Source organism: Hoplias malabaricus, chromosome 4, assembly GCF_029633855.1.
Source record: "Hoplias malabaricus isolate fHopMal1 chromosome 4, fHopMal1.hap1, whole genome shotgun sequence".
In the NCBI taxonomy this organism is placed as follows: domain Eukaryota; kingdom Metazoa; phylum Chordata; class Actinopteri; order Characiformes; family Erythrinidae; genus Hoplias; species Hoplias malabaricus.
The window spans coordinates 46,082,994-46,109,159 of NC_089803.1; the positions used below are offsets into that span (position 1 = coordinate 46,082,994).

The window sequence follows — 26,166 nt, forward strand, 5'->3', positions numbered from 1 at the left end:
TAAATAAATATATAACATTTTTAAAATGAAATATAAAGTAATATTCTTAAATTAATCTTATTTTACGTTATAAATGTCAGTTCTTACCTTTTGGTTCCAGTCCGAACAGTATATCATCCAAAGTTGAATGTCAGCGTGTAATGCGTAGATTTTTGAGCTCCTAGATATACTGAGTCACTTATCGTAAACTTTTCTGACGTACAGCGAGGAGGAGGGTTTAGGAGGGGCAGCGGAAATCCGGGGGTAAAATACACGCTTGTGATTGGACGAAGCGAGGGCGGGACTTTTGAACAAGGGCGGGAAAATACACGCTTATGATTGGTCGATGACAGGGCGGGACTTCCGAGCAAATAAACGCTTCTGATTGGACGAGAGGGCGGGACTTCCTGTCAAATACACGCTTCTGATTGGACAAGGGGGCGGGACTTCCCTTCCAAAATTGATGACGTGGCACGCTCTGATTGGCCCAAATGACCTGTCAAAACGAAGTTACAAAAAGTGCCTCATATATCGCTCTAGTGTTTTCTTCCTTCCTTCTAGAATGAAAATGGGGAAAAAACACTAAGGGTGGAAGGTTACTCAGGGACCCTGATTTACCGAAGGTGTTCAAACACTCAAACATTTACAATAGAACTGGACTGAAGGACTCTGAACAAGAACACTGTTATAAAATGCCCAGATTCAACAGATCAACACAAATTTGACACTACATTAAGAGTCAACACTGCTGAGTAGCTTTAGTGTGATACATTCTTATGTATATTCTTATATATATTTGTATAGTATTGAATCTTGTCCTATTATATTGTAATCTGGGATTGTTGATAGAGAATTATATTAGTAGTACTTAAATGTGTAACAATTGTTTGTTTTAATCAACTGAAGAATGATGATTTCTATTATTAAATTGGGATCTTGTTTTTTTCTGTTCTCCCTGTTAGGAGTATGGGTATCAGGTAGGGACAGGTCCATTGGAAGGTCTGATGGGTTGACCACCCTGAATTTGGACATTGTTTTGATTTTATTTTCAGAAGGTTCCATATGTATTTGCATAAGCTATATAAACAAATCGTAAAAATTTCTCTTTTTTAATTGGTTAGGAGTACTATATGTGGTCACTTTAGGCAGAGCAACCATGAAAGAATGTTTCCTGTGTAGATTGTTTGATGGACATTTCAGGAAAGATAGCTGCCTTACAGGTTTTTTGCTCTCATTCTCCATAAAATAGCTATATTCATTCATTCATCTGTAACCGCTTATCCAGTTCAGGGTCGCGGTGGGTCCATACCCTACCTGGAATCATTGGGCATAAGGCGGGAATACACCCTGGAGGAGGCAAATAGCTATATTGTTACGCATATATTGGAGGAACTACATGTAGAGTACTAACAATGTGTCATGTATGCATTGTACCTGAAAATATGCATTGTACTTGGAAACGTGCATTCTATCAGGAAATGTGTCATATATGTATGGTACATGGAAATGTGCATGTATGCATGGGTTACTAAGTTTGTGTCATGCAGGAATGCCTTATTGTTTCAGGGAGCTAGTTAATTAGTTCCAGAAGTGGTGACTTCAAAAGTATATAAGTGTGGATCTGAGTGTCACAATGTAGATAACAACTTGGCCAACTCTCTAAAAGCTTTATATGATTCTTGTTAGATGCTGTTAAAATACAACTATTCAACTTGGCAGTAGTATTTGTTGCATTCGTATAGTGTTAAATTGTACATTTTTGAGGACCAGCCCTTTCTAGCAAACATTTTTTATTATTTTATTTTAAAAGATTGAAATAAAAAAAAAGACAAATACTTGAGCAACCACTCCAAGCACTATTTGTCAAATTGATTAAGCTGCACTATCACTGTTCTTATTATTCTAGACTCAAATTTGAATGGCCACATTTTATGAGCTTAACATCCTTAACATGTTGCAGGAATAAAGATGTTATACAAGAAATGTATGTCTAAGCAGCACATTTATGGGACTTGAAATAATTCTTAATTTTTTTGCTTTGTTCCAATTTGTCACTCCCGGTTTAATTGGCTAATTACCAAACTGAGCGACATGGTGGCAACAGGTCATAGGGTTCTGGGGTTGTGGATTCGAGTCCCGCTCCAGGTGACTGACTGTGAAGAGTTTGGTGTGTTCTCTCTGTGTCTGCGTGAACGTTTTCTGGGTGTTGCGGTTTCTACCCACAGTCCAAAAACACATGTTGGTAGGTGGAATGGCTACTCAAAATATCCATAGGTGCGAGTGTATGAGTGAATGTTTGAGTGCCTTATAAAGAACTGGTGTTCCCTCCAGGGTGTGTTCACCCTTTGCTCCCAGTGATTCCGTGTAGGCTCTGGATCCACAGCGACCCTGAACTGGATAAGCAATTACAGAAAATGAATGAATGAATAATTACCCAACCCACACATTGCTTGACACTAGGAGGCTGAAGAGGAGCAAATCGTCTCGTGATTTATGTGAAGCCTTCCCCAAAATAATGTAGACTCAGTCAGACTAAGTGACCATTTCAAAGACTTAGGAAAGCTTTGCAGGTGTTTTGTATTGAGTATTCTGATTTTCAAAAATAATAACGTTTGGGTTTTCATTGGCCCCTCCCTGGATCACCACCTTAACATGGTGGAGGGGTTTGCATGCCTACGTGAGCCTATGATCTATGTTTTTGGGGGCAGTAGCCCCTGGTAGGGTCTCCCAAAGCAAATAGGTCCTAGGTGATGGGCCAGACAAATAGTGATTCATAAGACCCAGATGAAAAGAATAACAGAGACACAGTTTCCCTTCCCTGGAGTAGGGTTACTGAGGCTCCACCCTGCAGCCAGGCCTGGAGGAGGGGCTCCTCAGCGAGCTCCTGGTGGTCGGACTTATACTCATGGGACATGAAATGTAACCTCTCTGATGGGAAAGGAGCCTGAGTGGATTTGCGAATTTGAGAGGTGCCGGCTAAATATAGCCAGACTCACCTCGATACACAGTATGGGTTCTGGAACTGATCTCCTCGAGAAAGGGCTGGATGCTCTTTCACTCTGGAGTTGCCCAGGGTGAGAGGCATAGGGCAGGAGTTGGCTTACTCATAGCGCCCCGGCTCATTGCCTGTATGTTGGTTTAACCCATTGCACGAGAGAGTAAATACCCGGCGCTTTAAGGTTGGTGAAAGGGTGCTGACTGTTGTAATATGCACTGAATATGCTCAGGGTACCTGTACTTCTTGGTGACCCTAGAAGGGGTGCTGGAAAGTACTCATTCTGGGGACTCCATTGTTCTGCTGGGGGACTTCAATGCTCAAGTGGGCAATGACAGTGAGACCTGGAGGAACGGCCTTGCTGATCTGAACCTGAGTTGTTCAGCTGTTGGATTTCTGAGCCCATCACAGTGTATCCATAACTAACACCATGTTCAAGCACAAGGGTGTCCATAAGTACACCTGGTATCAGGATACCCTAGGCCACTATTCGATGATCACTTTTTGCTTCCTGTTTCCTTGCCGTTCAGATGCTTTGCTGCTTAGCTCTGCTATCTTTTATTTCTTCCCTTTTTATTTTTTTGAAAGCTACCTGTTTTTCTGTGATAGAGTATCTGAGCTTTTAAATATTCACAATTCAGCAGTACTTTGAAGCCAAAATTGGATATTTTCTGCTTTTGATACTTTTTAAAGTAGTGTGATTGCTCTAGGAACCAGGACTGTTCCAACAACCAGGACAGTTTCAACAGGCTACAGTAGAAGAAATTTGTGAAATGCCTCATCATATTGTTCAACACATGTGCTGTCAGAATTGTTACGGACATGTACAGAGAATGTCAGCTTTGGAAAGGGATTTTTGGAACCTGCTATCAGAGTTTAAGGACTAGCATTTTGGAGCTGTGTGAGGAGCAACAGTGAGTGGGAGTAGGGGCAGCTGGACCCAAACGCCGTGCTTTGTATAGCTCTGTAGTCTTGTCTTCTACTCCTGGTACTACAGCTGGTCCAGGAAATTCAGCTGCTAAACCTAACACTTGTAGCGAAGTGACCCTATTCGAGCTGGTGGTGCTTAATAGTGATTATGACTTATAATAACTATTTATATATATTTATAAATATATTTATATATATTTATAAATATATTTATATATATATTTATATATAATAATATATTATTATTATTACTGACTTAAATGACAAAAATATTGACAATTTATTAGAGAGGGAATACTGTCACCGCTACATGAGTTCTTCAGGATTTTCAGACTCTTAATGAACAAACTCCACACACTGTATTACTTCAAATAATGGAAATACTTTATTAAAAGGAAAGATAATAGTTTGATAAACATAGCACAATCATCAAAATCTCACGGAATCAACGCAGGTGAAACCAGTTCGACTTTAGTAAATGTGCTAGGCTATATGGCTTGTAAATGAGGTGTATGATTTAATTAGGGTATCATTTTATCAAGAGATTTAATTCGGTCTCAGCTCTGGAAATGAGGAATTTAGCTTACTTTTCTATGATTCAACCACTTGATGGGTACAGCGGCGCTTTTGAGGTGATTGGAGAGAGGTCCAGCCTGGTTCCCATGGTTCTTTCGTGGGATCGTTGATGCTGGGTCAGCATAGGCTTTGTCACTTGCGAGGCAGGCTGCTTCGGGCGCACTCAGAGCGTGGTGACGTCGGTGGACGGATTTCCTCTGGCTCACTGTCCTGAGTGGGATGTTCCCTCCAAAAGGGGGCGTCAGAATAAAAGTTTGCTGTTTTCCTCCGATCTCCACAACTAAATTTCAAATTACTTAGTTTATACTTGTTTTACAATTTTCCTCTGTCCCAGCAGCGTTTTTCTTATTCTGGCCACCAATAAGTTACACCTGCTTTGATCAGTCGTAAAATTAAACTTGGATTGGGCTACAAACACGAACACAAATAAAACAAAGAAAAGATTACTGACAGTTACTCGACGCTACTCTGTAGTTTATGTATCGCACTGATAACTGGCACAAGGCATCCCTTGGAAGTTGCGTGAAGTCCTTTTCTTAAAGAGTCTTTTTGAGAGTCGTCTTGTCGGCGTAGAGAGAAGACAAAAAGAATGGAAAGAGCATATGAAGGCCGCACGAGAAAAGGTCCAGAAGTGAAGAGCGAGAGAGAGCAGAGAGCTGGGCGACCCCTTTTCAGATGTGGCGCGGTCACACCCATTTGGGAGGTCTCCTTTCTCTGATTGGATCCTGGGTCTGAGGTTCTCGTGACTTTCTTCACGTTTCAGAGAGGAGAGAGAGAAATCACTTTTTTTTGCTAATACAAAATACTGGATAAAATATACTTCATACATACTTCATACATACTTGGACATAGCATAATGAGTGTACTGGATTATTTTTATCAAGTATATATATATAGGGGCCTGGAGGTTGTGGGTTCGATTCCAGCTCCGGGTGACTGTCTGTGAGGAGTTGGTGTGTTCTCCCCGTGTCCGCGTGGGTTTTCTCCGGGTGCTCCGGTTTCCTCCCACAGTCCAAAAACACACGTTGCAGGTGGATTGGCGACTCGAAAGTGTCCGTAGGTGTGAGTGAATGTGTGTGTGTCTGTGTTGCCCTGGGAAGGACTGGCGTCCCCTCCAGGGTGTATTCCCGCCTTGCGCCCGATGATTCCAGGTAGGCTCTGGACCCCCCGCGACCCTAAATTGGATAAGCGGTTACAGATAATGGATGGATGGATGGATAAAAATAATAAAAATATTTGATAAAAATAATCCAGTACACTCATTATTATTACTCATTATTAGTGCAGAGTCTTTCAACACACACATTCTGTGGAATGTGGGTTCTGTCCCAAAAATCATTATCAGAGTGGAGAGTCTTAAATTTTTCATTTCTTGATCTGGTCCATACTCCACTACACACTACTGCTGAGAGATGACAGCACAGAACCAGACCAGAATATCGGTCTTATTCACTTCAGCTGAAAAACAGATTTGAACCGCCGCATGCCCACGCAGTGAACAGAAAACACAGAAAGATCCGGAAGTGTCAGCCAGTCACAAAACTCTAACAAACCTACAGCAGACACCCTGATCTTTGGAGATGACACTGTTAATGGGTAACAAACCCAAAACTCAGTGCGATGCGAGCCAAACATCACAGTCCCTGAACTTACTGCAAAGCTTCCAGCTTTACCAGCCTGTACTGGCTGAGTATACGAATGTGACCTGGATTATTGTACACGTTGGAAAGAATGACACTGTCAAGCAGGAGTTTGAAATTTTAAAAAGAGACTTTAAGACCTCCTTAACACGCTCAGTAAGTTCAATTTACAATTTTTCATCAGTGGACCTCTACCTGCAGAAGGCACCAATATGTTCTCAAGGCTACTGGGATTAAACACCTGGCTACAGAACAGCTGCAGGTCAAATGAACTGAACTTCATTGACAAATTTAACTTGTTTTTTGGGAAGAGAGAACTTTTAGGAGAGATGGACTGCACACAAACAAGAGGGGTGTTAAACTTCTGACAGACACTCATTTTCTCAGTTCATTTCTCATTTATCCACTTCTCTTGGTGGTGGCACATCTGCACCAACATCCAGGAACTCTGCTGAACTAGCTGATGACACCTTGTCAGACCCAAGACATCCTCCCCCCACTGAGGACGACCTGAGGGAGCAGCAGACACTGGACATGAGTGGCAATAACCAACTCTATCAGCTGCCAGAAACACAAAATCCCAAGAGGAATCCTCGATGTCCTCTATCACCCGCCCACATCACCTCACCTCACCCCCACATCACCCCACCTGAATCTCCCAGCAGCCATGGAGAAGCTGGTATCGGCTGGGACAAGGCTGTCACTTTCCCTGTCAGCCAGCCCTCAGGTGCAGAGAAGACACAAGCTCCTCGACCCCCGGAAAGGCAGCTTAGCTCACTGCCCCATCGCCAGCAGGAGCTCCACACAGCTTCATCAGCTGATAAGGGTGAGGAAAAGTGATGTTTTCGGGTCCTGGCTGTTGGCTCCTCCAGATTTCATTTTTTAAATGTATCTCGTGCCAGTAGAAAATGCTGCTCTGTTCCATGGTTCTTTTCAGTACAAGCAGTTATCATTTGGTGACTTCACAACAGTACCTCTGTGCAGTTCTGAAAGGGACCACACAGATATAATTAGTAAATTATAATAAAAATAATAAATCTACAGGCCTCCGAAGTACAGTGCTAAATTTATTGATGAATTTACAGAGATTTTGTCTTATATTTCTATTGATTTTGACCATTTTGTTATTGCTGGTGGCTTTAACATACATATCGAAAATCCCAAGGACTGTTTTGCTAAGGAATTACATGCCATATTGGACTCTTTTGGTATTTCACAGCATGTTACAGGAAGTACACATTGTCATGGTCACACGCTGGATATTGTTATCTCAAAGAGTCTCAACATATCAGTGACTGTGAAGGATGTCTCATTGTCAGATCACTACAGAGTGTTTTTTTTATATGTGGGCCTCACCAGTCATCAGAGACAGAAGAGTTTGTGTCAAGAAAAGGATTATGAAGGACTGCAAAGCTACACTTTTCATGAGTAAAATGTGCACTACACCATGTGAACCAACTCTGTTGATGATCAGCTGAATAGTTTTAATTCAAAAATTGTCAGTGTTATGGATGAGATTGTGCCAGTTAAGTGAAGCCAGTGAAGGCTTTGTCTTGCAAACAGAAAGCACCATGGAGAAATGCTTCTGTTGTTCAAATCTAAAAGAGGGAATGTTGCAAGGCAGAATGCAGATGGCATAAAACAAGTCTTCATATTCACAAAGAAATCTACAAAGATAGGCTACGTGAATACAAAACGATAATATGCTAAACACAACAACCCTATTTCTCTAGCATCATCAACAATAACATTAACAACAGCAAAGTCCTCTTCACCGTGGTCGACAGACTTACTAACTCACCTACACAAATGGCACCTGAATTATTAACAACTGAAAGATGTAATGAGTTTGCATAATTTTTTAACACTAACTCAAGAATATCAGACAAGCGATTAGTACATCTATATCCAACAATGTGTCTGTACCCTCTCCATCACCTCATAAAAACTCCTTAGTTAAAATTTCAGAGTTCATTATTTTTAATAATTTAAATTGACACAGTTAATCATCCCTAACCATCCACTTGCAGTCTTGACACACTACCAACCAAATTTTTAAAGAGTGTGTTTCACACTACAGCACCAGACATACTCCACATTGTAAACACCTCACTCATGTCGGGGGGCTTTCTGAGCTCACTAAAAACTGCAGTTGTAAAGCCTCTTCTAAAAAAGAAAAATTTAGAATAATCTCAGATAAGTAATTACAGACCAATTTCTAATTTACTGTTCAATGGCAAAATCATTGAGAAAATAGTTTTCAGGCAAATCACTAGTTTCTTGTTCATAAACAGTAGCCTAGACAAATTCCAGTCTGGGTTCCGGTCTAATCACAGTGCTGAGACTGCTCTAATCAATGCCATTAATGACATTTGCTTAAATACGGAGGCTGGAAAGGTATCTCTTCCATTACTTCTTGATCTTAGTGCTGCCTTTGTTACTATTGACCATAAGATCCTTATAGATAGACACGCAAACTGGTTTGGACTCTCAGGAACAGTCCTGAAGTGGTTTGTTTCTTACCTGGAAGGCAGGAACTACTTTGTTGAAGTAGAAAATAATATTTCAGAGAACATGCCAGTGGCCTGTGGTGTCCCCCAGGGCTCTATTCTTGGTACACTTTATTTAATTTATACATGCTTCCTCTTTGCCAGATTCTAAAGGACTATGGGCTGTCCTATCACAGCAAAAAAAAGCAAATAAGTAAGAATACTAATAAACTATGTACATAGATAAACACTTATCAGTGAAGCTGGAATGAGATGTGCTGGGGATATCTGTTAATGATTATATTGTAGAGAATAAATATCTTCCTGTGAGTAACTTTCTAACCCCATTGCCAGTGTTGGGTTAGTCCAATTAAGAGAGGTGTGGGGCTAAGTTCCTAAAAAGAGGGGGATTTGGCTGCGGTAGCCAGGTGAAGGTAGAAAGAACTGCAGTACGGACAAACTAGGTCTGTTCAGTTCTAACTCGCTCTTTTTATTTTATTTTATTTTCATTTCTTTATGGGTACCTCTCTTGTTGTGACGTCATCACGTGTGCTACATTTGAATAAATTCTCATCGAAAGAGTTATTTTGAGTCCTGCCTGCTCCTTGCTGAGTGAACCCACACTTCTTCAGCCGTACCCTCCAACCTTCAATTTTAACATCCATTCCACACATTGTTTTCCAGACAGTTAAAAATATTTTCTTTTATCTTTAAATTTGGGCCACATACAATTAATACGCAGTATTTAATAAAATGCTCTGATCAGTGTAGTGTGCTAACTGCAATGGCAATCGCCTCGCCTGCCGACAGTGCCAACGTGCAGCCACAATTGGGCCAGATGCAGCGTGCTGCATTCATGCCAAGTCTCAGTTAGCCGAAAGTGCCAACGTGCAACCGGACTTGGGCCATATACAGGGTGCCGCATTCACGCCGAGACGGCAGCCAGCCGACAGTGCCGAGCCTGAGCCAGAATCGGCCCAGATCTACTTTGCTAGCTGGGATCTTACTGAACTTCTCATACCTTATCGCCAGTCACGTACACTTCGTTCACAGGATGCCCATCTTTGTTCCTCGCATTAAGAAAAACACTGCAGGAGGAAGAGCCTTTTCTCACAAAGCTCCTCAACTCTGGAATAGCCTTCCGGTTACTGTTCGGGGCTCAGACATACTCTCAATCTTTAAATCTAGATTAAAAACCTACCTTTTCGAATCGCTTACTTTCAGGTTACTACTTCTCTATTAGTGTTTTCGAGCTGGTTTTCATATTATCACTGTTCTGTATTAACCCTGTCATACTACCATAGCTACAGCTTTTTCAGTTAGCTTTCTAGTAACCGCCAACACGCTGTCTGTCGCTGGGTTCTCTTGCCTGACCCATTGAAGCTTTTTTCGCAGGACAATTTGCCCGTTCTTTACCATGACCCTACTAACCTCTACCCGTATTTTTATTTGTTCCCTTTTTCTGGTTTTCTTTCTCCTGTCTCTCTCGTGCTTTGAGATGTCCTGCTGCTCTCCAGGTGTTGCTTTGATCCAGCCCCTGTGTATCCTGTACAAGATCCTGGCCTTGTCTCATCTACACTATCTTGCTTGGCCATGCTGTTTTATCTCAAATTAACTCTGTGCCTACTTTTAACTCACACGGAATCACTGATCACCTTCTCCTTCCTCAGACTCATACATCACTAATATTCTACATTCACATTACTATAACCCCTTCATCTGTCATCATTTCACTTTTACTTCTGTTCCATTCTCTGTTGTGTCTCCGGTGTCGACCCGAGGAGGATGGGGTCCCCGTATGAGTCTTGGTTCCTTCCAAGGTTTCTTCCTCGTGTGCTGAAGGAGTTTTCCTTGCCACTGTTGCCCCTGGCTTGCTCATAGGAGGCTTGGACCCGGATCTCTGTAAAGCTGCTTTGTGACAACTTTTTGTTGTGAAAAGCACTATATATATAACATTTGATTTGATTTGATTTGAAGGTGTACTTAGAAGGCAGGCATTTCTAATTAAATGTATGTGCAACTAAAAACATAAGTGACACAGTTTTTTTCATGTAATAAATGGTGCAGATTATTTCCAAGGTAAGCTGTCTTCACTCCTCACAATGTTGGACTTATTTACACAGTGGTGTTCAGTCTTATCCGCAAAGAGACGTTTTGGTTGCAGAAGCACACATGATCATTTGTTGAACACTCAGACTAAGTGATTAAAGAAGTGGAAGAATGTGTGCTCTTGGAGTATGGAATGAATACCTGAAGCCATACTGGGACTTGTGAATAAGATTGTTCACCGCTGTTGTAAAGTTGTGGGGCCATCTTTGTCCTGCTTGGTATACTTATGTGACCTTATTTTGATACTTACCAACTATAACATCTTTGATTCAAACATCTTTGAGTCCAATTCCTCTTTTCATTCCTCTGCCCCACCAGTTCAAAGAGACTGCCAGGTGAGGGGGGGGGGGCTTTCACATACAGGTGCTGTTCATAAAATTAGATTATCATGAAAAAGGTTATTTATTTCAGTAACTCCATACAAAAAGTGAAACTTGTGAATTATACTCATTCATTACACACAGACTGATATGTTTCTTTTAATTTGTTTATTTTAACTGACAACTATTGAAAACCCCAAATTCAGTATCTCAATGTTAGAATATTGTGAAAATTTTAAATATTGAAGACACCTGGTGTCACACTCTAATCAGCAAATTAACTCAAAACACCTGCAAAGGCCTTTAAATGGTCTCTCAGTCTAGTTCTGTAGGCTACACAATCATGGGGAAGATTGACAGTTGTCCAAAAGACAACCATTACACAAGCAGGGCAAGACACAAAATGTCATTGTAAAAAGGCTGGCTGTTCACAGAGCTATGTCCAAGCACATTAATAGAGAGGTGAAGGGAAGGGAAAAAATATGTGGTAGAAAAAATGTACAAGCAATAGGGATAACCACACCCTGGAGAGCATTGTGAAACCAAACCCATTAAAAATGTGGGGGAGATTTGCAAAGACTGGACTGCAGCTGGAGTCAGTGCTTCAAAAACCACCACACACAGACGTATGCAAGACATAGTTTCAGCTGTTGCATTCCTTGTGTCAAGCTACTCTTGAACAAGAGACAGCGTCAGAAGCGTCTCACTTACAAAAAGGACTGGACTGCTGCTGAGTGGTCCACAGTTATGTTCTCTGATGAAAGTAAATTTTGCATTTCCTTTGGAAATCAAGGTCACAGAGTCTGAAGGAAGAGAGGAGAGGCACAGAATCCATGCTTGAGGTCCAGTGTAAAGTTTCCACAATCAGTGATGGTTCGGCCCTGCCCCAAATATTACTATCTTTAAATCTTGACTAAAGACCTTACTGTTCTCTTGTGCCTTTGAGTACTGCTGCACTTAGACTGAATTAAAAAATTGACATTTATTTTATTTCTAGTAATATTTTAATAACTGTCATTTTATTACTCTGTCTTTTATTTTAAGTTTTACTGAAGAGATTTTTTATCATTTTTATTTCTTAATATATATTCTGTTTTAATTCTATTTTAATACTTTTTTGTTTTTATTTTCTTTTACTTCTTAAATTCTTCTACTGTAATATTTCTGTATCGCTCTGTAAAGCACTTTGAATTGACATTGGATACAAAAGGTGCTCTATAAATAAACTTGCCTTACCTTACCCAGCCTCTGTCTTGGTACAGAGGTACTGCTGAACTGGAAGGCTTTCGTACAATACACTAAAAACAACTTTGGATATTTAAGATATCTGCCCCTTTTCTGTCTGTTAAAATACAGAAATTGTGGACTGATGTCTCCTCACACTCCTTAAGGAAAACTATTTTTCTTCCCCATGACCATGCAACATCATGGCAGATACTGTGCTGTCTTTTTGCCATGTATAAAATGGATACAGATTGTCCCAGATTCATCTAAGAAGCAAAAATGTAATGCACTCTGACAACAGCAAAAAAAAAAAACGAAAAAACAGTGCAATTAATTGTTATAGTTCATTCATTCATTATCTGTAAGCGCTTATCCAGTTCAGGGTCGCAGTGGGTCCAGAGCCTACCTGGAATCATTGGGCGCAAGGCAGGAATACACCCTGGAGGGGGCGCCAGTCCTTCACAGGGCATAATTGTTATAGTTCTTGCCTTCAAATTAATATATAAATATAATTCTTTATATCTCAAAAAAAAAAAACACCGACAAATATTTTTCATCATATTAACAGTTGTATCATCAAAAAATGATTCAACTTTTTTTTCTTTTTTTTTGTGAATGTATCCATTAATTCATGCTCAAAATAAATATCTGTCAATTTAGTTGTAAAATGCTAATGATGTTGTTGAAATGATTGTAGCATGGATTTTTAATGATTCCTGAACGAATCTAACTAGCAGTTAATTCTGCTTCTTAAAAAATGTTAAATATTTTATTTGAAGTATATCTATTAGCTTTGTACACTAGCAAATATAGTTTACACCATTCAATTCGAGAAAATAGTTAAGTGTTGATCGCTTTCTGATAAGTTTAAGGAAAGCAAACATGTTCCAAGTGTCTTACAAATCATTACTTCCAAAAATGTATCTAGCAAATTGGTGTAACGTTTTATGTAGTTCAGACCTTTATTTTGAAGTACAGTTACTGTAAGAGTTGAAGTCCTTTTTTCCGCTGGTCTGACCGAACGAAAGTCGGATCCATCTTCTGGCGGCTCTAAAACTTTGTTTCGAAAAAGAAAGTATCATATTTTAACCCAGTAAGTGAGGTCTTTACCTCTTAGGTTTGTTATCACACGCGTAAATGCGCTCGAAGGCAGAGTTTACAGTATTTTGAGTTAAAAACCCACTGTGCTTAATTGTCTTAAGTTATCCAACTACACTAGCGCTAGCTGCAGCTAACCCTCCACTGGACTTTTCACTGTTTCAGGTTCTCTACCTGAAAAATATAATCAGGATCATGGGGGACAAGGAGCTGATGTGGGCTTTGAAAAATGGTGATTTGGATGAGGTAAAGGCATTACTGAAAAAGGTAAGGACCCATGTTTTTAAAATTGTCGATTAATTTAAAACAAGTTGACTGTACTCATTGACAGACTTGACCCATAGCTTTATCCGCATATTAAAGGTAACCAGTTTAACTTAAAAATCCGTCGGGCACACTGCTGATTCTGTGGATTATTGGGCAGTGTTAACTGACATTGTTTTTACAAGCAGTTAACTCAGCGTATTGAATATATAATGTATATTTTGGCTGAACATTGTGCCATGAGCTATGTAAACTAGCAGGCAAATTATGACATTGCATTCAAGATAACACTCAAACTGTTGATCGCTTTCGGATAATCTGTACTATAAATAGCCAGAATATGTAATGTTACCTATTCACTTGGCTGAGGCTGAATCACAAATCACTAAATACTATAAGGCACTACGCAGGACAAGGAAGTTCTACACATGGACTACTACCGTACTTACCATATATAAGCCACTGCAGCTAAGGAAGGAGTAAACTATAGCCTTTTGTGCAACATATAACTTACGAGTAATAATTCTACATGTGGGTTGTGTCTTGACCTACACAGGGAGTAGATAGCTATATATTTGGAGCACAGCCCGAGTCAGGCCTCTGTGTAATGGTCGTGGCTAAGCTAGCCAGCACTAACCGCTTGTTGCTTATCTAACTTTAACACTAAATGCAATCTTTTTACACGTTGGGTGTCACTGCTTTAGTGGGACATTGACGCGGCGGTTTTAAAGTTGTACATTTACATCACGTGTGTGGATGTGTTTTTTTTATTATGAGGTGTGATATTAGTACGCTAACGGTAGCAGTAAAACCCCGGTGGTGTCTGTTGACAGGAATGTATCTAGCTAGCTAACTGAGGTCGCATCACGTTTGTGTATATAGGTTTTATATAGCTTAAATTCTAAGAACAACCACCACATTTCATAGTGAAGTTGTACAAAATGGCGAACCGTTTTTCTTTGAAGAAACAGCTTACGTCAAAATGGGCCTGGAGCAGTGAGCTCCATTAAATGGGAGCTTCATATTTTGGTGTAACCTTAGTGTGAAACCCATTAGCAGAAACTCAGTTTTTCTCTGTCCGAGGTTTAATCTGTTTCAACTTGCAGACTTTGTTATAAACCTTTTGTAGGCCCAACATTCTACCTACTATTTCCCAGATATCAATGCAGTAATGAACACCCTGCATTTGTTTAGAAAAAGAATACCAACAGGAGTTCTAATCCAAGTACACAGATTTGTAGTTTCTCATTATTGTGTATTTTGCATAAACAATTCTTAATTCTTGGATAAATAGAGATTATGGCATAAAGCCTTAAAGGGCAAATTCCTACAATGTTCCCACAAGTTTTCTGCAAATCTAACACTTCAAGTGTAGCATACAACAAAATTATCCTCCTATGCACAAATATACTCTATAAGAATTGTAACAGTTCTCCATTAAGTTACTTCTGGGTGTACACTGGAGTGAACAGCAGTTCTCTGTAAAAGTCAAAAATTAAATTATTTTGTCAATAATATAAACCCATATCCATAATGTGATGAGGTTAAGGCCCGCCTCATCACTAAATCTTTAACATAGACAATATCCCTGTTAGCATGTTAAGTGAATAATATATTTAAAACTAGAGATGGGGAAAGTTTATGAACAAACTTTGAATTTAGCTTGTCACGTATTACTAATATCGTTGCCACATTAGCTTATATGCTGGATAATGGCTATGACGTTAAAATCTATAGAAACTGTCACATAAGAATAAATACCACATTTAAAAAAGACTCCCATTACATTTTTCAGAACACCTTGAAAAATTCCACATTAAAAAAACAGCCTTTATATTTAGGCTTCCATATTAAGTAGATGACTTTGACAAGGAATGCAGTGAATGAACGATCCTCAGAATGAAGGGCAGCAAATGTAACACTAGAGGTCTGCATTTCCAGGAGTTAACGCGAGATGTTGCGCTGCCGAAACCCCCGTCCCCCGATCCGCGTCATTCCCGCTTAAAGCGAGGTCGTCGGTACGGAAAACCCACGTGGGTCACTAGGCAATGCTATGGTGAAGGAGTTGACTGCTAAGCAGTTGGTAGTGGTATGTTAAGAGAGCACTCTCCCACAGCAGTTTACATTGGTCTCTATGAAACTCCATAGGGCGTGAATAAAAAATGATACATTTTGAATTCCACCTTTAAAAACAATTCCACCTTAAGAAACCCAGAATTGTATTGAGACGTGCACCTTTAAAAATGACCACTTGAAATAAAGCTTAAAATGTTGAAAAGACAGCCAGTATATTGTGAATGAGGTATTCTAAAAAAATTCCACCTTAAGAAACCCTGGATAATTAAGATGTCTCCATTAAAAATGACATTTAAAGTGTTAGAGATTGGCTATGTCCTTCACAGCTCTCCCCCTCAGTCTCTGCCTCTGCCCCTCCCCCCTCTCTGTCTCTCACACGCACACTCACAGAACACAACTGACAGACTCAGGATTCAATGAATTTCGACCGGGGGGGCACCCTCCAAAAAACCTCAAATATCTCAAAAACTTTTCCAGGTCCAAAAATGAACGAAACATACCGTAGCGACAAAGAGAGTCTGGTGCTCGAGATGATGTAAAAATGTTTGCACTTTGAGTGAGAATTGATGGTGTAATGACGAGTTAAAAACAGGCAAAATTTTGAAAATCTGAGTGCTGAGCTGCTCTTAAAATACATTGAGCTCTATGGGAGTAAAACCCTCGCAAGTGTCAAACAAAAATTCATAACTCAAAAACAGTATTCTCAAATGGTCTGATACTTACAAGTTTGAGAAAGGGGAAATTTCTCTAGCATTTAAAATTTAAACTAAGTCTGTAGGTGAATGTATATGGAAGTTATGGTGAAATGTTTGGCAGAAAATTGAAAAAGAAAAAAAAATAATTTCAATGGGTTCCTATGGGAGCGTACCCACCCTCCGAACAAATGCTTATAGCTTGGAAAGATTTCACCACATCACTTAACCGTATATACCGTTGTGATCCGTTGGGATCGATATGGTATAAAAAATATGCAGATTAAGTGAGAATTGAGCGTGTTATGACGAGTTAAAAACAGGAGAAAAATTTTGAAACCGCACTCTGAGCCGCTCTAAAAATACATTGAACTCTATGGGAGCCAAAACCCTCCCTAGTGCGGAACAAAAATTCATAACTCAAAAACCGTATTTTCAAATGTTCTCATATTAACAGGGGCTAGAAAGTGAAAATTTAAAAATTTAAATGAAGGCGCTAGGTGAAAGTATAAGGAAGTTATGGGGAGATGTTCGGCTGAAATGTGAAAAAAGGCTTTCCGGGCAAAGGCCCTACAGTGACGATGATGTCACGCACTCTAACCATCTCCCATTCAAGTTAATGGAGGGATATTGAAGGAGGGATTAAACGGAATGGATGAGTGTGAGAGGTCCGATATTCGACGTGGTGGGTCTCGGTGTGCCCAGCTCTGACCATCTGAAATCTCTTGTCCGTAGCTTCAAAATTGACCGAGTTAGAGCAGGTTGAAATTTTGGCCAATGCATTCCTATGGGGAAAAATTCCCAATTTGGAAGCTCGTATTCTGGAATCCGTAAGTCAGATCACTCCAAAAAGCACAAGCAAACCGAGTTGGCATAGGATCTATGACCGTGTGAAGTTTTGCGGCTGTAGCATGAAAAACCTTAGAAGGAGTAGCATTTTACATTTTGCGAATAGAATAATAAGATTTCGAAGAACAGTAATTTGGCTTTGACAAGCCAAATGAATTAATTACTTGTTATTGCTTGTCTCTCAGGTAGGGTGGTCAAATGAAAAGTGGTCCATCCAATTTGTAGATGCAGAGGGGCTCTCAGTTAACTAAGAAAGGCTGGGGTAGGCTGGTCTAATATAGTACCTGTAGAGGAATAATGACAAGTTAAAATGAATAGAAAAGAAATATATACTTACCAGTAAGGTGAGTTTTGAAATAGATATGTAACATTACATAACATTAGATCTTATGTATTTAGGTAATAGGAATGGATGGTTTCAAGGCTGTCACATCTAGGGGTGAGAATGGTTTGGCTCAGGCTTATTAGTGTCGGGGCTAAAACCTATAAAGAGAGATCAGTAGAGTCATTAGGAGGGGGAATCAAAAGTGGAAAGACCATAGATTTTAAAACTTAATTTACTGACTGCTGTAAAGCCTGTGTATATTGATATATGCATTTTTTACTATTGTTTTCTTTTTGTTATAATTTTTTGTTTGTTTGTTTGTTTTTTTGTTTGTTTGTTTTTTTGTGTGGATTAAATATAATAAACGTAAGCATTTATAGTGAAAATAATTTTGGAATTTGTAATGATCCATGATTGGCGAACCCAGTTTCCTGTCCTCCTGCTCAGTCTAGTAGCAACATCTCTTTCCTTACATAACAGTGTATGTACCAATTATATGTTTTGGTACGCACTCAGTGCGTAGAACCCTATTGTTTTTTTACCGGTTATTCTTATTATTCTTTTTCTCCTGTAAAAGTCATTGTGCGGAAGAGACCGTAGGTCGTACAGACTTCCCACTTGGAGGGTAGATGTAGTTTGTGTGCATCTCGGAGGACAACAAAAAATACACTGATTGGCATAATGGTGGTGCTATAGCGAAGTGAAATCCATTTAGGTTCATATCTCCTACACGGTGAGGCGTAGAGACAAAATATTTTTTTTCCACTGATTCTTTGGCTCCTGACAAATCAAAAACGGGTGAGTCAAAATTTCATTTTTCCAAGGTTATTATCATGCTAATTTGCAAAACCTACTTTTGCGAACTAGTCCGGGTATTTTTGTCCAATTCTCTTGAGCTTGGTGCCAAAATGTTCGCAGGAGTCTAAAGGTTAATGATTATCAAAGAAAAGTTTAAATTTCGACTCAATATGGCCGCCATATGCAAATGAACCTCTTCGGCTTATCGTATGTTTTACTTACAAATTTATAACAATTTCATACTTTACTCCTATGTGTGGCCTGGAGGTTGTGGGTTCGTTTCCCGCTCCGGGTGACTGTCTGTGAGGAGTTGGTGTGTTCTCCCCGTGTCCGCGTGGGTTTCCTCCGGGTGCCCCGGTTTCCTCCCACAGTCCAAAAACACACGTTGCAGGTGGATTGGCGACTCAAAAGTGTCCGTAGGTGTGAGTGTGTGAGTGAATGTGTGTGTGTCTGTGTTGCCCTGTGAAGGACTGGCGTCCCCTCCAGGGTGTATTCCCGCCTTGCGCCCGATGATTCCAGGTAGGCTCTGGACCCCCCGCGACCCTAAATTGGATAAGCGGTTACAGATAATGGATGGATGGACTCCAATGTGTTCAAATTTCATATTCTAGTTCCAGATATGATTCTGAGGTAGCATGTCAAATGAGGAGCCAATATTCATATAGGGGGCGCTGTAAATGCTACAAGTGTATATCTCAGCATCCGCAAGGCGGATCGGACCGCCGTTTGGCATGCTGCTTCTGTGGGCAAGGCTATAAGTGGAAAATTAGGGACAATTAGATTAGGGCAAAATTGTGATCGTCATCGGCCAATCAGATGTTAGCACCTGTTTGACTGCAGTAACAAGGTCCAATCATCATGGGACTTGACTGGTATGTTCCTGGGAGCACTCCCTAAGTGCATAAAAATGTTCGTAACGATAGCCACTAGGGGGCGCTATATCAAGAAAATATGATATTTCTCAGCGAAAATTAAGCGTATCGACACGCAGTTTACTTCTCTGTATACTCTGCAGAGGGCCTCACAACTTTGTAGTTGCAAGTGTTGTCAAAAATGCATTGTATTTTCTCAATCGACAGTTGTTTAAAATTGAACGTTTTTGAACTAGTCCTTGGAATTTTGCTCTATTCCCAAATAATTGACCTTGTTAGAATCTGCAGAGCCTGTAGGTCAATAATTATCAAAAAAAAGTTCAACATTTGGACAAACTTTTGTTGTAATAAATCAATAAATCGAAGTGTGTGGAGCTTTAAACATTCTTTCAGCTGTAACTCAAACAAATTAAGCCCAATCAAGACTAAATTTGACATACGTATGTAGGGCCTTACTATGAAGAAGCATATACAATATGACTCCAATCCACCAAAAGGGGGTGCTACAATTGGACAATAACTGATAAAATTAGTTTTTTGTGTTATAGCGCCATCTAGGATTGCAGTGGCACCACAATTTAATCATGTCATCTGATCCTCATACTGATCAAGCATGTGCAGTTTTGAAATTCTTTGGGAAAGCGTTTTTGAGTTATAGGTGCATTTGTGATTTCTAGAATTCATTATGGATCTCTATTATTTGGAGGGGCCTGTAAGCCACATAGTGATGAAAGTTCAACATTTTATTGATAATTATTATAGGCCAGGTCTTTAAGATTCCACTGATACCACATATGTCCTTGTTAGGAAAATGTCCATAGAGTAATACTCCCTTAAACAGTTCTAACATGAAAGACTGTAACTGCTTAGCAACACTATGTTACAGTAGTAAATTCTTTCACCACCAGATAGAACTACAAAACTAAATATTGTTTTGTTGATCTATATGGAGGTTAAGATCCTATTCACCTGCAAAGGTTAATGGTCATACCATAATTAAAAATTATAAAGTCTCCTATACCTCTTCAAGTGGCCATTTCAAATCAAATCAAATTTATTTATATAGCGCTTTTCACAACTGATGTTGTCACAAAGCAGCTTCACAGAATTCCAGTAAGACTAAGATTTGACATGAAATGTAAAAACAAATGTAAAACCCTCAAGTGAGCAAGCCAGGGGCGACAGTGGCAAGGAAAAACTCCCCCAGCTGAGGAAGAAACCTTGGGAGGAACCAAGGCTCACAAGGGGTGACCCATCCTCCTCTGGTCAATCTACTGGTGATGATAGTTAGTAGTCCGTGAGAACTTCAGTGTAGGGACAGCTTCAAGGCACTTGGTGGTTGCTGGAGCGTGGGCAGCTGGTCTGAAGCGTGAAGGAGGATCTCGACAGTCATCCATCAGTGTCCAGACAGACAGGTGGGCAGTCGTTTACTCGGAAAGATGTAAAGGGATGGAATTAGTTTTGAACTGTTTTGTGTTTGTAAAGTAGAAAATATGAAAATTTCCAGAGTGTGGCTAATGACTCCGGCAGATCTGACTATGACAGCTTTAACTAAAAGGAGAGAACCAGAAGGACACACAGACACGGGGGCATCCTGAAACACTGGCATCCCTCCGCTCCACCGTCAACAAACCTGAGTGATCGCGAGAAGCGGTGGGACAACAGCACCAGCATCTCAGTTTACTATAATTCCCTGTGTCCATGGACCCCCCGGATCTGCCGCCTTTATCTATGGGGGAGCATTAGCTACCAAAAGATAAACTAAACAGATGTGTTTTTAGCCTAGATTTGAAGATTGCGACTGTGTCTGAGTCCCGAACATTTTCTGGAAGATCATTCCAGAGTCTGGGGGCTTTATAAGAAAAGGCTCTTCCCCCAGCTGAGGCCTTCTGAATTCTGGGAACAATTAAAAATCCAGTATTCTGTGATCTGAGTGAACGTGGAGGCTCATAATAGGAAATTGTATCTTGAAGATATTCAGGAGCAAGCCCATGTAGAGCTTTATATGTTAATAACAAAATTTTGTAGTCAATGCGGAATTTAACAGGCAGCCAATGAAGTGATTATAAAGCTGGTCTGATATGTTCAAATTTTCTAGTTTTAGTGAGGACCCTAGCTGCAGCATTTTGAACTAGTTGAAGTTTTCTTAAATTGCTGCTGGTGCATCCTGACAGTAGTGCGTTACAGTAGTCAAGCCTTGAAGTAATAAAGGCATGTACTAATGTTTCTGCGTCCTGAAGGGATAAGGCATTTCTAATCTTAGCAATATTGCGAAGATGTAAAAAAGCTGTCCTAGTGATACTACCTATGTGTTGATCAAATGATAATTCCAGGTCAATTATGACACCAAGATTTTTTGCTGCTGAACCAGGTTTAACTGGAAAGTCAGCTAGATTTAAAATTAAATCTGATCATTTATTTCTTGCCACTTTTGGACCCAAAAGCAGGACCTCTGTTTTGTTGCTGTTTAGAAGGAGGAAGTTACGCAACATCGAGCCTTTCACGTCTTTTACACAGTCCTCTATTTTCTTTAATCTGTGTTTGTCATCGGGCTTGGCTGAAATATACAATTGTGTGTCGTCTGCGTAACAGTGAAAGTTAATGTCATGGTTTCTTATAACTGTGCCTAGCGGTAACATGTATAATGTAAATAATAATGGTCCTAAAATAGAGCCTTGTGGAATTCCAAATCTTACTTTAGAATAATTTGAATTTAGATTGTTTACTTTTACGAATTGATAACGTTTCGTTAAGTAAGATTTGAACCATAATAGGGCTGTCCCTGTGATTCCAACCATGTTTTCTAACCTTTCTATGAGAATATTGTGGTCTATTGTATCGAAGGCTGCACTTAGGTCAAGAAGCACCAACAGGGATACGTGGCCTTGAGCAGAGGCAAGAAGAAGATCATTTGTTATCTTGACTAGAGCTGTCTCTGTACTATGATGTTGCCTGAATCCAGATTGGAATTTTTCATATATATGATTCTTATGTAGATATTGATATAAGTTGTTGGGCCACAGCTCTTTCTAAGATCTTGGACAGAAATGGCAAATTAGAAATAGGCCTGTAATTAGACAGTGTACTAGCATCAAGATTTGGTTTCTTGATCATAGGTTTAATAACTGCTAGTTTAAAAGCTTTGGGTACATGGCCCAGACTAAGGGATGAGTTTACTATAGTTAAAAGAGGATCAATAATAGCTGGTAGTACTTTTTTGAGCAACTTTGTGGGAATTGCATCAAGTGTGCAAGTTGTGCAGTTTGCGGAGGTGATAATCTTCTCTAGTTCTAATTGTGGGAGTGGGTAAAAGGTTTCAAGTCTTTGTTTTACAGTTATATTATGTTTCATTCACATCGGGTGGCAGAAAGGATGGATTTGATCCTGTGGCTTGAGTTTGTTGTCTAATATTCTCAATTTTATTATTAAAAAAGTCCATAAAATCTTTACTGGTGAGAGTTGCTGGAATTAGTTGTTCAGAACCTGCTTGATTTTTTGTAATTCTAGAAAACACACTAAACAGTGCTCTCGGATTATTTTTATTATTGGAGATCAGCGAGGCCAGATATGCTGAGCGAGCTTTAGTGAGGGCATTTCTATACTCTATAAGGCTGTCCTTCCAAGCAGAATGGAACACTTCAAGCTTGGTTGATCGCCATTTCCGCTCTAGTTTTCGTAATGTTAGTTTTAAAGTACGGGTCTTATCATTATACCATGGTGCGAGCTTTTTCTGTCTTATACTTTTATGTTTAAGTGGTGCTACCTTTTCTAAAGTAGATCGACAGGTATTTTCTAGGTAATCAGTTAGTACATCTATGTCCATTGGGTCTGATGGAGTTGGAACTGGGGTCGATAGTTCTGGTAGGTTTTTTATAAATTGTAGGGCGGTAGATGGTTTTATTATACGCCTTGTAGAATAGCGAGGGTTCTTACATATATTATGGCTAAAACGTAGCTCATATGAAATTAAGTAATGATCGGAGATTGCTAAGGATTGCAGTAAGATATTAATTTTGTCAATGTTAAGACCTAGTGTCAGAACTAAGTCTAAAGTGTGGCTGCAGTAGTGTGTAGGCCCTGTTACATTTTGAGTAATACCAATAGAGTCTAAGATTGAGGTAAATGCCTTTTTTAGTGGGTCACTTTCCTTCTCAAAATGGATATTGAAATCTCCTACAATTATAACTTTATGATTGCACACCGCTAGGTTTGTAGCAAAATCGCTGAATTCTTTCAGAAATTCTAAGTAAGGCCCTGGTGGTCTGTTAATGTTGCATAATAAAAATGCGTCCTTTTTGTGACCGGATTTGTAATAATAGTGGAGAGTACCTCAAAAGAAGAGAAGGTGTCACATTGTTTAAGACATATTTCTAGGGTATTTTGGTAAATTACACATACTCCACCTACTTTGCCTGATATTCTTGGGCTATGTGCATAATTATAGCCTAGGGGGGTGGCTTCATTTAGTGCTAAATATTCATTTGGTCTAACCCACGTTTCCGTGAAACAGAAAACATTGAATTTATGATAACTTATAATATCATTTATGATGAGTGCTTTTGAGTTTAGTTATCTTATGTTGAGTAACCCAAATTTTAGTTCTGAGGTGTTGCTGCTAGGTGTTGTGTATGATTTTAATATTGATTAGGTTGCTGAAACAGGCTGATTTTGTTTTTCTACTTTTACATTTAGTTCGGGGAAAAGACACAGTCTCAATACAGTTGAACCTGGGTGACGCCTCAAGACAGTTCACAGACGGTCGGTTTAGCCTGTCTGTCTGCGGCCTGGTCCCGGCTCTGGATTGTCAGCAGCTATCTACACTACTCTGCTGACTAACTTAAAGACTATGTGCTATGCTGCAAGAAAGTAAGGCAGCACCCTCCCGCGTGGGGTGGATACCATCCCTACCTATAAGACCAGGCTTGCCCTCAAAACGTAACCAATCGTCTATAAAGCCCACTTGATTTTCGGAACACCACTTGGACATCCAGCAGTTTAACGCCCAAGATCTGCTGTAAGCTTCGTCGCCACGCCGCATTGGTATGGGGCCAGAGCAGATTACAGCATCGGACATCGTCTGGGCCAGTTTAATCACCTCTGTAATATTACCCTTAGTTACCTCAGACTGCCGCAGACGAATATCATTGGCCCCTACATGAATGACTACCCTCGAATATCTCCTATTAGCTAACAGTCTAAGGTTGCCACTAATATCCGGCGCTCTGGCTCCCAATAAACAGCTAACTGTTACTGCCGGCGCCCCTAAAGGAGTAGCTAATTTCACGTGTCGAACAATAGAGTCTCCTATAACCAGAGCACTCTTAACAGGCTCCTCAGCGGGTGCTTCGCTGAGCGGGGCAAACCTATTTGACACGCGAATCGGAGGAGCGTGGTGTCCCGGTGGGCTAGCTTTGGCCTCAGCGTTAGCATCAGCCTTAGCTTTCCGGCTATGACGCCAAGACATCACCCATTCACCCCGCTGTGAGGGCTCTAACGCCGGAGTCGTGGGGGTGCTAACTCTCCCTAAGGCACCCGGAGTTGCTAACACTGAATCTCGCTGTTTATCCCTTAATAATAAGCTCCGGATGCGCACTTCTAACTGGTCCCCTTTGTCCACCAGAGAGCTAACTAGCTGACACTTAGTACAAACAGAACCACTATCTTTATCGCTAGAGGTGGAAAAGGGGGTTAGACTAAACATGCCACACTCTGAGCAGGCAAAACAGCCAGTAGTAGCCATGGAATTGCAGGTACTTACAGCTTTTAGTTGATTTTAGTAACTTACACCAAGAACATTACTCCAGGGTCCGGTGGCAGTTTTAGTGCCTCTGTAATGAATATTCCTGCGGAGACAATCTAAAAGATAGGTCTATGGATGGTTAGTAGGTTATAAAAACACATATAAATATAGAAATAACAGTGGAAACGAGTAAACAGGAAAACCCGAGCGATCAAAACAGCTTCCAAACGGGTACAGAAACAGCCAAATGGGTTGCCAGATGTCGCAGAAGAGCGTCCAAGCTGCCCATTTACCCTCACCAGTCAGGAAATACCTTTTGTTATTGTGTGTTTTATTCTGATGTACTGAGTTTCTGATGTTTACACTTGTTTCTCACAGAGTACAGTGTCCCATTTAATGCCTGACATGTTAAAAGGCAAGAGCTGCACTCTGATTGGCTGTAGTGCGAGGCAACCTCCTCCCCCACACTGCCTCCTGCATTTAAATGCCCACCTGCATTTAAATATTTTATATTTATATATAAATACTATATAGTAGCCTATCCAGAGCACAGGTTGCTCTGATAGTGGCTTTCAGCTCTTTTGCATTGTTGGGTCTGGCGTATTGCATCTTACTCTTCACAATACCCTGTAGATTTTCAGTGGGGTTAAGGTCAGGCGTATTTGTTGGCCAATTAAGAACAGTGAGACCATGGTCCTTAAACCAGGTACTGGTAGCTTTGGCACTGTGTGCAAGTCCCAAGTCCTGTTGGTAAATGAAACCTGCATCTCCATAAAGTTGGTCAGAGCAGGAAGCATGAAATGCCCTAAAACATCCTGGTAGATGGCTGCATTGATCTCGGCCCTCAGAGAACACAGTGGACCAACACCAGCAGATGACATGGCAACCCAAACCATCACTAACTGTGGAAACTTTACACTGGCCCAAGCCACACGCTTCTGATGCTGTCTCTTGTTCAAGAGTGGGTTCACACAAGGAATGCGACGCTGAAACCCATGTCTTGCATAAATCTGTGCATGGTGGTTCTTGAAGCGCTGACTCCAGTTGCAGTCCAGTCTTTGAGAATCTCCCTGACATTTTTGAATGGGTTTTATTTAACAATCCTCTACCATATCTTTTCCTTTCCTTCTCCTCTCTATTAATGTGCTTGGACACAGCTCTGTGAACAGCCAACATTTTTAGCAATTACC

General features: G+C 40.3%; 1 protein-coding gene across 1 annotated transcript in view; it reads left to right on the plus strand.

Annotated features, from left to right (window-relative positions):
• The first annotated feature begins 13,223 nt into the window (after positions 1 to 13,223).
• Positions 13,224 to 26,166, plus strand: part of mtpn (myotrophin) — a 29,787-nt gene continuing 16,844 nt past the window's right edge. Inside the window, exons 1-2 of the mRNA XM_066668627.1 lie at positions 13,224 to 13,355; positions 13,526 to 13,627. Coding sequence (XP_066524724.1) covers positions 13,556 to 13,627 — 72 coding nt within the window. The 5' untranslated portion in view covers positions 13,224 to 13,355; positions 13,526 to 13,555. The remainder of the gene's footprint in view (positions 13,356 to 13,525; positions 13,628 to 26,166) is intronic.